Consider the following 13,554-nt stretch of genomic DNA (forward strand, 5'->3'; position numbering starts at 1 on the left):
AGTCTGTTGTACTTTGTATTACTATATATTTACATGAATATACATCACTCCGATTCATTGGAGTTTGATATCAATTCCTTATACTTATCATATTTTGTTTTCTTGTAAGATTATGTTTGTGATTGTTTTACTGTTGTGACAATCTTTTACAAACCATTGCATAAATACTAGGGTATTTTAATAATTTATTATTCATTCTTTTACATGTGTACCCATTTATAAATATCTATATACTATCATAAAAATATACACAATATTAGATTACAAATTACATAAATAAAATATATGCACGGATGAGATTATACATAAAAAAAACTAATGCATACAAAACCCGAAGTTGAGTTTTTTTATTTTTTTTATTTTTTTTATTGAAAAATCGGGTGATATAAATAAGTGATATGATTATTTATTTATTTAAAATAAAATTTGGATCCCGTTCAACCTATTAAATCCATGTCGCCACCCAGAATACATTAAATCCATGATCATCAACTTAATTCCGCAAGCATTGTAGATGCCCTTAGGATGAAAGATTAAAATTCATTAGTCAAATAACTTAGGGAGTGTTGTAAAATTTGAATTTAAAAGCAAACATATTAAATACTATGAGTTGTAATATTGTAATTTATTGGTTATTTTTAATTAAGACAATTATTAATTAAGGTGTAAATATGATATATGTTAATTAAGAAAGATAAAAAAAAAATGAGAAAATGACAAATGGAAAAAACATTTGTTCAAAAATACAACAAAATGACAAGTGTCAAAACTCATGAGAGATTGACATGTGGCAAAAAAACTTTTATTTATTAAGGAGGATTTCTACTTGTTTTTAAAAATAACATAATTGTCATCTAATATAATTTATAACTTATTAATCTATATTTCTTTTAGTCTTTAAAAATAATATCGTTACGTATCACAATTAATTCCAAATTTAAGATCAAGAGGATTATAATAAAAAATATGCAAACGTGATATGTTTTAAACGTCTAATATTTTTAATAAAAACAAAACAAAAAAACTAATATTAAAGATAAATTAAAGAAAAGAAAACAGCCATGATCCAAAACAGTATGTAGATAGCAAGTGGTGAATGAGTGAGAACCAACATTTGTTATGAAATTTATTTTTTGGTATTTTGTTTTTAAAGTATACAAGAAGGATATTCAAACACCTTTTTAAAACACATAATTCAAACTCATCCATTAGCATACACACCTGCAATTTTTACCTATCGGAATCAAAATTTATACTATCAGGGGTCCATTTGTAATTTCCGAAACTAGATGGATGTAAGATGTAATTTTACATTCACAAATCACACCAACAACATCAAAGAAAAAGTCAAAACTGCTCTGTCTATTATTACCATCAATCCACAACACATACAAAGAAAACAATATATGAATAACAATTAACTAAAACACACCCTTAAAATGTATTTTTCTTTTCCAAACATTAAAAATTCATACTAATGCAACAAAAAAAAAAAAAAAAAAAAAAAAGTCGATATTAAAAAACTTCATGATCAAAGTTTCAAGGTTTTTAGGGTAGAGGCAAGAAGATCGAGTTTCTCAGGCGAATTTTGCTTGTAATCTTTCTCCAAAGCTTTAGCAGCCAATCCTGAGATCTCTTTGTCCTCATTGTTCCTCCCTTTTGTTAGTTGTCCAATTGCAGAAGTGCACTAGATACAAAAAGGGTATTTTGGTCATTTACCAAAACAAAGAAAAAAAAAACAAATGAAATTGAATTCCTTTCATCTTTCCCTAAATTCAAATAATAATTTTGATTTTTTCTCCTACGTATAATAAGGGTATTTTGGTCTTTTTACTTAAACTCGAATTTCCTCCCAACATTCCCTAGGAATAGTGAAATCCATCTAACATGGATGTTGATGGAATTGAATTCTATGCCATGGAATGGAATGGAATCTCGAATTCCAATTCAATCAGATTCCATTGCTACAACTTTTGAGCTTCCTTAGATTTAAAATTTAAATAATACTTTTGATTTTTCTTACCACATAGTAATGTAGATATTTTATAGTAATTTATTAAAAATGAAAAAAAGAGAACTCACCAAGCAAACACCAAAAAGTGCTCTGACATTTTTTCCACCTGTCAATTCAATGGTGGAAGCATAATATTTCTTAGCTGTTTGAAGGTTTTCAATTCCACCAATTGTGTAAAGAACCTGTTTTCAACAAAAATCCCAAAATAAACATTAACCATATTTACAAAAAAACCTAAAAGCAAGAAATAGCAACATACTTTCATTTATTTGTTTATTATAAATTATAACTTATAATATCCCACTTTCATTTCTTTCAACAAAATTATACTTTCATTTCATTTTTCTTATTAAGACAAACAAGTGTACACCACATTGTTCTGTTTTTTCATTTCTTTTTTCTTATTAGGATATTAATATATATATATACTTTGAAAACTCTACCTCATTATATAGCAGTGAAAATTGCTTTGTATTTGAATGATATTTGCTATAATGTTGTAAATTTATAATAGAAGGAAATGAAAGAAGATCTAGAGTTAGAGTTATGTGGAGTTTCTTTTTAACTTAAGGGTTAATCTCATAAAAGACCTTATATTTTGTGTTATTTTCCGGATTAAACCTCAAGTTTACTTTTTTTCAAAAAAGCCCTCAACGTTGTATTTTTTTTCCAAAAAAACCCTCAACCTTTTAAATGCTTCCAATTAAACCCTCAACCTTCTAAATGCTTCTAAATGTGAGGGTTTTTTCGAGAAAAACTAAAAAAGTGGAGGGTTTATTTGGAAACATTTAGAAGGTTAAGGTTTTTTTTTGGAAAAAATGAAAAAAATACAAGGTCTTTCTCAAGCAAAAAATAAATTTTAGGTTTAATTCGGAAAAAAAACAAAAAATATAAGGTCTTTTTTGAGATTAACCCTTTTGGAAAAAAGACAAATGTGAGGGTTTTTTCGGAAAAAATACAAGGTCTTTTTCAGGCAAAAAGACAAAGTTGAGGTTTAATCCGGAAAAAACACAAAATATAAGGTCTTTTATGAGATTAACCTTTTTTTAAATGTGAGGTTAAAATGGTCATTTATACAAGACTTTATGTTCATAATAAATACTTACATCAGCATAAGCCAGGTGATGTAGAGGAATCATTGGTTGAGATAAGATCAGCTCCTCATAGCAGAAAGCTGCTTGTTTATACCTATTATAAAACCACACAAACTGTATAAAGCCCCAGGGGCAAATTTGTCTTTTTTTTTTTTTTTTAAATCCACATGAAAATAAAAGAAGCACTCTCACATTTGCAATGAAACATATATTTCAGCAAGTTCTCTCCAGGCATCATGATCTGCCATGAATCTGAAAAAAGAAAAAAATCAAGAGATCTCATTGAATTTTAAATTTAAATAAGAAAAAAAATAAATAAATAATGTTTGTGATTTTATTCTTACATTTCAAGATATTTATTGAGCCAATCAATGGCTGCTAAAATATCTCCACGTGCCTTTGCCATGGCTACCCTTCTCATACTAATAACCTGAAAATGTTTAAGATTTGTTAGAACTTATAAAGGTTATTTTGGTAAATTTAAAGATTGAAGTTTTATTGTTTGTATGGAATGGAATGGAATAGACAATGCCAATGGAATGAGACATTAAATTCCATGATCATGCTTGGTTGGCTTGTAGGAATGGAATACATTTTCATTTAAATTTTTTTAAATTATATGTAAAGAAAATGGATAATTTTAACTCTTATTCTACACATTATTTTGATTATAAAAATAAAAAAGTTTAGACACAACGAAAGCTCACCAAAACCCAAATAAGTTACAATAAAGATAATATTTTTTTTAGTTATTTAGAAAAGGGTTAATATCTTAAAAGACTTTATATATTGTGCTTTTGTTTTTTTTCCGAATTAAACCTTAACTTTATTTTATTCCAGAAAAAGGCCTTGCATTTTTTCAACTTTTTTATTTTTTTCCTGAAAAAACCCTTACATTTGACAAGTTTTATGGAAAAAAGTGCTAAAAGGGCCAAACTGCAAAAAATTAAAAAATGCAAGGTCTTTTTCAGGACAAAAATAAAGTTAAGGTTTAATTCAGGAAAAAAAAACACAATATATAAGATCTTTTATGATATAAACCCTTTAGAAAACATTAAAACTGCAATTTAACTAAAAGCAGGAATTTTCTTTTGAAAAGATTTATGTCAACAAATTACAGAAATAAAATCGGGTTAAATTGCATGTTTTTATTCCATTACATGATGGAATGAATAAGGAATGAAAATTCACAAAATGAAAGGAATCACATTCCTTTAAAAATTGTTCATTCCATTCCATTGGTCAAAACAAACATGTTTTTTTTCATTCCAATGGAATTAACCATTCCATTCTATTCCTTCTCTGATTCCATCATACAAAAGACTAAATAAGTATGAAATTTAAAATTCTCACTTGATCAAGTGGATTATCCTCTAGCAAACTTGAATAAGCTTTTTCAGCTTCAGCCCATGAACCCTTTGCTTCAAGCAACATTGCTTCTAATCTACCTGAAATAATCAATTGTTATCATATGAAATTTTATAATATGCTTTTTTTCTTTTTGATTTAATATGCTTTTTTCCTTTTTGACATAATACAAAAAGAAAAGCTTAATAGAGAAAGTCAAAGAGAGGAGACTTTCCCCATAAAGTCCCAACTTTTTACAAATTTGCCATTGTTTATTGTTTCAACATCATTTATCCAGAGGGTTGATCTCAAAAAAAATTATATTTTGTGTCTTTTCCGGATTAAACCTCAAGTTTATATTTTCCCTGAAAAAGAACATGAATTTTTTCGTTTTTTCCGAAAAAGCCCTCAACTTTGTATTTATTATTATTTTTTTTCCAAAAACAAACCTCAAGCTTCTAAATGCTTCCAAAATGAAAAAAATACAAGGTCTTTTTCAGGCAAAAAAAATAAATTTGAGGTTTAATCTGGAAAAAAACACAAAATATAAGGTCTTTTTTGAGATTAAACCTTATCCATACCACACTTTATTCAGACAAACAATACTCACCAACTCGTTTGCTATCTTGAAACTTCTTTTGCAAAACTTTTATGCAATCCTGAAAAAGTTCAAATCTTGATTATAAAAAAAGCCAAAATATTTTATAAGAAAATATGCCCTTTTTCACACACACACACACACACAAGTAAATGTAAGAAGAGGAGAATGTTACCTTTGCAACATCAAGGCATTGGCAATCAAGTGCAGCAATAGCTACCTGCTCATACAGAGTCCATTCTACAAAATGTAAAAAAAGTAAAATCATTTGACCATAGCTCCGTTAATTACAATACTACCCTTCCAAAATTGGTTTTGCTCATTATAAAAAGAGTTTTTTGTGAAGCACACTTTGTTGCCTACACATTACTACTTTCAGGCAGTGATTGTTATATGGGAAAGGACTAGACAAGTTTTGTAGGAAATATTTTATGATGATAATGAGGAGGGCATTCTCGTCTTTTGCCAAGATTGCAATCTTTTGTCTCATTAACAATGTGGTACAACCTGTTATGTTATATCATGTTCTATGAAACAAACGGGACCTGAAGGACAATGAGAAAAGGTTCAAAAAAGTTCTTGTGTTTCCTAAAAAGTCCTTAAGAAAGTTGTATATCTTTTACAAGCAAGCTATTACTTAAGGGTGAGGATTATAATGTTACTAAGTTTATTTGACACTAATATCATTCACTGATTTGATTGGTGAAGTTTGTTAACATGATTTACAGATTTTACAGATGTGGAAGGTTGTTTTGAAACCTTAATAAGATTCAAAATCATGTAAAACAATAATCATCCTATTAAATGTTTGTTTACACAAGAACATTTCATCTTTTCTCCAAAATTATGTAACAAAGGTGTTTCTTACACAAAATATGCAACCATGTTTCCTTGTAGGACCAAAATATGCAAATATTTAGCCTATAATGAAACATGGTTGCCTCTTTCATGTAAAAAACCACTTTGTTGTATAAAATGGGTAAATAAATTCTATTTACACAAAAAAAAAATCTCATGAAAGAGAAGAGAAATTGGGTAACACTTGAATCCAAATTGCCTATATAGGCTTATCAAAACAAGTTGGATCAAACAATTATATTTCATGTCCACAGGGAAGCACTAGTTATGCAGTATTTTAGATATTCATATGAAAGTTTTCGGAAAAATCATGTTACTTTAAGCCAACATTATTTGGGTTTATAATACTTGCTGTGAAATTTGAAGTATTTAACAATTTTTACTAATAGTATTTGGAACCATAGCAAGCTTAAAGTTGAACAGTAGCCAATCTGATCACAAAGTGAAAGTGTAGCTCTATTCATCGGAAGGAAGTCATGGGGGAGATAGATTCAATAATAGTAACTGGTTCAACAATTACAAGTGGATAATCAAAATTAAGGGCCAAACAGAAACAAATTGCTTAATGCGAAAGAAAGAAATCCATGATCTATAAAAACCCACATCCTAGCAACAAAATGAATCGACAAATTCGCTGAAACCCACAAACAGGATATAGTATTGAATCGAATCAACATCAAAACAACCGAAATTGATCGATGAATGACCAAAGGAAAAGGCACGTACCATCGGCGCCGAGAGCTGAACGCTTCTTGGGGTCGTTTAAGAGGGTTAAACCATGCTTTAAGACCTTATCGGAACGCCGAAGCTTGAGCTTGCGAACAAGAGAGAGATACTCCCAAGCACCACCACCCCCGTTTTCAACTTGATTCTCGAGCTGCTGTAACTGTGATTCCTCGGTTTTACTCACCATCTTGATCTTCAGATTCAATCAACTGCGATCGGATGGGAGTGAGAAGTCCGCAGCCGGCTTCTGTATGTTTTGAAGTGAATTGGGAATGGAGCAAATCGGTTGGAGTAATGACAAAACCCATCTCTTCCCTCCACCCGACCCAACCCGACCCTACCCGACCCTAATATGTTGGATCGGGCTCTGGTTTTCCAGTTTAATTTTGTTTAAATTTCGCGGCCCAAATATACCGATGTATTGAAAATGTTTCTATCGACCGAATAGTTTGAGACTCAATGTTCAAAAAAATAAAGATATTAGTGTAGAATTATGGAATGTGTGTGTATCATTTTAAAAAGAGAGATAAGCATAATTAAATATATATTAAATGAATGCATACTTATCTACTATAATAAATGAAGGTTTTTTTTGCTATATGTCACGCTTTCATTCAATTTGTCGAATGTCATTTTGTGGTTATTTGAATTATTTTTTTTTCCACATGTCATTTTATTAATTTTTCTGTTTTTATTAAATTCCATATAATATTATAAAGTAATAATTGCAATAAATATACTAATAAATGGATATAAATTTCATTAATAAACTTACCTTTTAATTTCAAAATTTTCAAGTTAAAGTTCATTAATATCTTTTGTTTATTTATTTAAATTTAAAAGATAAAAAACATTTCAATTATAATAATTTATTATTTTTCTTATTTTTTTTATAAATTTAAAGTTCTTAAATATTTTGATATTTATATTTAACTTTTTTTTTTAAATTAACCCATGTAATACATGGGTTTCACAACTAGTATTTTTATAATTATATTAGTTTCATATATATATATATATATATATATATATATATATATATATATATATATATATATATATATATATATATATATATATATATATATATATATATATATATATATAGGCGAATATTATACGTTGCATGAAAACCAACTACTTAATTAAAATATTAATATATTATTAAAAATAACTAATAAAGATTTGGTTCGTAGGCCATAGATATTGAATTTGTTTGTTGCAACATTAAAATTGGTTGTAAATAAGGAATTATCATATACTTTTATCCAAATAATATTTCAATAGTAATTTAGATACAATAAATAGTTACATATAATTTTGTCATGTTTGATTGCTTTAAAATTAAAAACAATCTTCATTAATCTTCTAATGACAATCCTATCAATGATTTTTACCTACAGTTTAAACTGTAATTGAATTTATATGGTTTTTTATAACATTGATAACCATTAACCAAAACCAACAATATGTTCAATCAAATATATCTATCGACTATAAGTTATATTCCTTAATTAACATTTATAATATTTATAAATTTTCAATATTTTTTTGCATTCTCTTATTATATATGTAGCTATATTAGTATATTTTTCTTACAAAAAGTCATCATGTGGTTGAAGATATTGTGATTAAAAAAGCTTTCATGAATTTCAAGCGTTTATGATTCAAATATCAGTAGTATTTCTCATAAAAAGTTTTCATGTAATTCAAACATTTACGATCCAAATATGAAGAGTTGAAGAAATGGTTTATGTTGCATCAATGATAATTGTAATATGATTTTTTTTCCTTCAACCAACACAAATGAAATTTTTTTTATTCATTCTTTATATTAAGTTTCTCATGTGATATTTATATGTGATTTATGTGTAACGCCCGCAAATTCGGGCTAGTCAATTTAGAAACAATAAGCGTTAAAAATGACTTTATGATAGAAGATTATTTAGGACAAATAATTTTAACAAAAGTTATAGTATATGTAACAAAGATTCTGTACATATAAAGAACACTGAAATCAAACTTCGTATGAAGAAGTTATGCTTCTTCGAAGTTTCGCGATTAAACCGGTTCGACTTTGTGTACCGTAAAAAGTGATTTTTTTGATAAATTACCTGTTAGCCTTAGTGACCTAAACGAAAGTCGTAGTAGTCTTTTAACCGTAAGCATCCATATAGAGAATGTCCAAATATGATTTCTTGAGAGGAAGTTATGATTTTTCTAAAATTCAGAGTAGTAATATATAGCTCAAAAATCGAATTTAGGTCGGTACATTTTTAGCCGAAACAATATAAATGAGAATTGAAGATCTCATTAACAGAAATTCAACGATATAAAGACAGTAAAAAAAAACGGAAACCAGACGAGAGAGTTATGTATTTTAGATGGGTGTAAGACTCCAAAAATCAAAGGAATTTAAAAAAATTTAAAACCAATCATGAACCATCATTGCTTACAAAAATACTCAATTTTTCAAAAGTAACACAATATAAGAGTGGCCCAAATAAACCAATCATATGAAAACAGAAAGATGTGCACAATGGGGTCATTTGGCAGCTCTTGTCTAAGTCCAACCGTTGTATGGTAGAATCTTTTAATCTAAGGGGTCGTTTGATAGTTGCTAACTGGGTTAGAAGCTGACCGGGTTAGAAGTTCTGACTGGGTTAACTTCTGACTGAAACTTGTTGTTTGATTTTTCAACTGACTGACTGTGCAAAATGACTATATTACCCTCAAACAACATTTTTTTATAATAATTCATTTATAATTTACAATTTAATTTATAACATTACATAGTGAATATATATACAAATAATTTCAATGAAAGAAATACATTACCACTTCCAAAAACATAACAAGAATCACTTCACTGTAAGGGCAAAACAATCATGATTCTCAACATCAAACTTAACCAATGTATTATACAACTAATAAAATTTGATTATCCTAACAAATAACAAAATGTGTGCATTAATCAATTCACAAACCATTTTCTGCAACAAGAAACCAAAGGTAGATACATATTCCACCCAACATACAATAACAAAATTTACATTCAACACACACATACATATAATCACACCACCATCTTTACCTAAGATCTTGATTTTATAAAGTTCTTAATCATTCAAATTGCACATCTCACTTGTCATCTTTTCCCTTTTTCTCTTATGTATTCAGCATTATGTTTATTGAAGTTGGCATGCCTAGCCAAAACAAATGGAATCCCCAAGTAGAATCAAATCCCACTGGAAGGAATGGAATCAAGGATTCCCTTAGAAACCGTAATGAAACCATGTAATCGGAATAGTATGTGAAGTGTAACATATGCCATAAACTTGAACCCATCACTAACACATATGGGTAAGTATTGTTTCTTTTGAATTCTGTAATGACATGAGTGAGATTAGTAGCATAAGGTGCCCAAATGAAGTCCAATTTCATCCCAATTTCTTCATCCACGATATGATAATCACTATGTCTCTTAAACAAATCCTTTTGAATTGATTCCAGTTCATCTAAACTCAAAACCAAATCTAACGACACCACAAACAATCACGCTTGTTAACCGCCTGCAACAACGACCCATGGATCCGACTCAATTTCTGGAAATCGCAATCACGTTTTTGTCCCAACTCAGATAGGTTTGTCCTGACTCAATTTATGGATCTAACTCGGGTTTTGGGTTTTTAGGTTTGGAGTAAAAACAACAATACGATACTGATGCATGATTCCATTTGAAATTGATAGAATTGAAGAAGAAGAAGAAGAGATGAAGAGGATTTATGAAGGAAAAGATAAATACCTTACGGAGGAAATCAATCGTGAGTTGTAACATATGATTGTGTCGTTGGTGACGACGAGAACAAGGCAGGAGGATGGCGACGTTGGAGGAGGAGGCTGATGGCGTCCGTTCATAAGTTTGGAGACGATGAAGAAGAAGCATGAAGGAGGGAGCAGGAAGAGCAAAACGAGAAGGGAAAATGCGGCCAAATGAAGTTAAGTCTCGGTCAGCGTTAATTTTTTACCTTACTGAGCCGGATCAATTTTGCTGACTGAGACCGGGTTAGCAGCCTGACAACGCAAATCAAACATTCTAACCAGACCGAGTCAGACAAAAACATCTGACCGGACACGGTCAGCACCAAATCAAACGGGCACTAAGATTATTTAAGTTATGTTGCATGTGGTTGTATTCATACAGTAGTTAACTGGCACCAATGGGGTCATTTGGCAGTAGATGGCAGGGTGAGGTTTAGATCCTAGGATAGCCTAGGAAGTATTTAGTACTCATGATGTGCTTTTTAGCAAGTGTTAGAAGTTCCATGGATGGGTTCTGTGTAAGCAACCGGGCAGTTGAGGAATGTCTAGCATTTCTTTATGCGTATTCCAGTGTGTGTTGTTAAGGTTGTTGTGATGATCTTCTGAGACAATTACGTGTAGGTGTGGAAGGTAGTATGGGCTCGTACTATTGGAAACACAAGACTCATACGCGTAACATGGAAGTCACAACCCCTAAGGTTTCGTTATTTAGAATAGCTCATATGGTATGTGTTTTGGTCAAAATTTACACAAGTACTAATCAACCAAATTGAATGAGAGGCTGTGATGTTCAGAATATTTAATAGCAAATGATAAAAGAAAGTGACACAATAGTTTACAAGGAAAGCCCTTGATCGTTGCTAGGATCTTCATCATAAAACCTTGGGAGGTGATAATGATCACCACCCTTGATGATTTTATTGATATAAAATGGTGATTACAGTGAATTCTTAGTAAGAAAAAGTGAACAATTTCGTAGAGTAAGCTTAGGTTAAAGAACAGTGTGTTGTGTGTGAAATACAAGTGTCAATTTATAGTCTAGACTAGCCAACAAGATGTTCGATATTTCCGGGATCCTCTATGACCAGCTTCTTGAACGTTATTTGACCAAGTATTCCAGCTCTCCAGCATAGTTGAGAAGATTCTTCATCGAGAATTAGTCTTCCCTTGATTATTTCTGCACATGCATTAGTTATGGACAAAATATGACCATTATAGAAGTTAGTAAAAATAATAACGGTAGTAGCCTGGATCCTGGATAGCTAAGGATCCTGGATATTTGAGGATCCTGAATATTTTGATGATCATGGACCTAACAATTTCCCCCAAGTTATTCCTGAAAATATAAGAGTTAGTTTCATAAATATTAAAGGAATAACTTAAAGTAAATAAATAAAAGAAGAGAGAATCGTAATTTCCAGTTTTAATCCTTAACAGCTAGGTAATTTGAAATCCAACGGATAGTTTACTAGCCGTTAATAGTCAAATTATCTTCAATGGTTCAGTATAAATATTAGCGATTGGTTTCTCCATCTCTTATTCGTTTTTTCTTTACTTTTTCTTGCGCTACTTCACGATTATCGGTGATTAGAAGGTAACTATCTCTTTTCTTTCCCATGCTTTCACTTTTTTTGCCATGGTTCGAAAAATGGTTGTCTCCTGAAAAAGCATCTTGGCCCTTCCTGACGATGATTTCGTCGATCAAGGGATCCTATCTTATGAGGAGACATGTTCCCATGAGGATGATGACATTGAGTCTCTAAGACTTGATGGAGCCTTTCCTTTTGGAGTTGTTTTCAGACCCTTTGATCCTCTGATTCAGCCAACTTTGTCTCTCCCACTTGGGTGTGTTTTCCTGAGTACCACTTCTCTTTGTGTAGAGTCGAAATATCTTGTAATATGTCGAAGTTTGTGTATTTGTCAATTTCGTATGTTTTCTATGTATTTGCTAAGGCTTTTTTTTAACAAAGCGTAATGTCTAGCCTTAGTATTTTTTGTACTTTCAGCCTCCTATAAATAGGAGCTGAACATAGAGTTGATAGAAGAGTTTTTCCTGTTGTTTACTATCATTTTTGTACTCTTGTTCTCTGAAAGTAATATGAGCTAAACCAGACCTTATTTACTTTCGGTGTTCATTTTTTACTCTGATTTGATTCTCATACTCGATTAAACACTTCTACAATTGGTATTAGAGCAGGAATCAATACTGCTAAGATCTGATTTTCAATTGAATCTCTAGTTTTTGAGTCGCGAGTTTGTCTCAAAAGTTTCCGAACTGTTTGATTTAGAAAATCATCTATGATCTATAGTTTTGATTTGATTATGTGTTTGATTTGTGTAATCGAGTAATCGATTTTGAGTTTCTGATCAATTCATTCATTTAGTTTTGAATTCCTTCAAGTTTTTCTAAAAAATCTCATTCGTACGTTAATGACAAATTTCAACATGAACACGATGACTTCATTTTCTCATATGTTAGGATCTTCTACGAAGATTCCTATGTTGATTCCAGAGTACTATGATCAGTGGGCTGATCGAATGGAGGATTACTTGAATGGATTGGACAAGGAACTTTGGAGCTGCATTTCAGGATCAGTTAAACCTTCGTCAAATGTTCAAAATATTGGATCATCTGGATCAACATCCTCTGTCACTGAACAATCCACCAGGATGAAGAACAACGAAAAGCGTTGTTTGAGAGAATTACAAGGTGCATTGCCACCTATTGTTTACAATTACGTTCGTGGTTGTAAATCTGCAAAGGAAATTTGGAACACACTTAAAGAAAAGTATCAGGGAAGCGAGAAAACGAAGATAAATTCTGTTATGCAGTGTCTTGTGGAGCTGAAAGTGTTTAGACAAAAAGAGAATGAAACAGTTGAAGTTTACTATGATCGTCTTAATGAACTGATCTATAGATGCAATCGTTATGGTTTCACAAGATCATCAATGGAGTTCAATCTCACTTTTGTGATGAGACTTCGTAAGGAATGGAGAAGTGTCAGCATGATGGTGAAGAAACAACAAATCTTCGATACTTCATCTCTGAATGATTTGTATAATCAGTTAAAAACTCATGAAAGTGAAGTGAATGA

General features: G+C 30.5%; 1 protein-coding gene and 1 pseudogene across 1 annotated transcript; both read right to left on the bottom strand.

Annotated features, from left to right (window-relative positions):
• Positions 1 to 1,335: 1,335 nt before the first annotated feature.
• LOC145099514 (Protein prenylyltransferase superfamily protein) lies at positions 1,336 to 6,901 on the bottom strand. Its single transcript, XM_079037085.1, has 9 exons — positions 6,638 to 6,901; positions 5,229 to 5,293; positions 5,066 to 5,114; positions 4,462 to 4,556; positions 3,453 to 3,538; positions 3,301 to 3,360; positions 3,121 to 3,202; positions 2,083 to 2,196; positions 1,336 to 1,687 (listed from the first exon to the last, which is right to left on the bottom strand). The coding sequence occupies exons 1-9, from the start codon at positions 6,822 to 6,824 to the stop codon at positions 1,532 to 1,534; spliced, it is 894 nt and encodes a 297-aa protein (XP_078893211.1). The 5' UTR covers positions 6,825 to 6,901; the 3' UTR covers positions 1,336 to 1,531.
• A 2,855-nt stretch (positions 6,902 to 9,756) lies between these two features.
• LOC145062286 (protein ALTERED XYLOGLUCAN 9 pseudogene) lies at positions 9,757 to 12,595 on the bottom strand (annotated as a pseudogene).
• Between the last annotated feature and the right edge of the window lie 959 nt (positions 12,596 to 13,554).

Source organism: Lactuca serriola, chromosome 1 (genome assembly GCF_051521515.1).
Source record: "Lactuca serriola cultivar US96UC23 chromosome 1, Lser_US96UC23_V15, whole genome shotgun sequence".
NCBI lineage: Eukaryota > Viridiplantae > Streptophyta > Magnoliopsida > Asterales > Asteraceae > Lactuca > Lactuca serriola.

What these genes read in the sequence shown, in the direction of transcription:
- LOC145099514 (XM_079037085.1), bottom strand. Translation starts at nt 6,824, where the DNA reads ATGGTGAGTAAAACCGAGGAATCACAGTTACAGCAGCTCGAGAATCAA. An exon ending in TTCAGCTCTCGGCGCCGATG is followed by an intron (nt 5,294 to 6,637) that starts GTACGTGCCTTT and finishes TACATTTTGTAG; the next exon opens with AATGGACTCTGTATGAGCAG. An exon ending in ATCACCTGGCTTATGCTGAT is followed by an intron (nt 2,197 to 3,120) that starts GTAAGTATTTAT and finishes TGTTGAAAACAG; the next exon opens with GTTCTTTACACAATTGGTGG.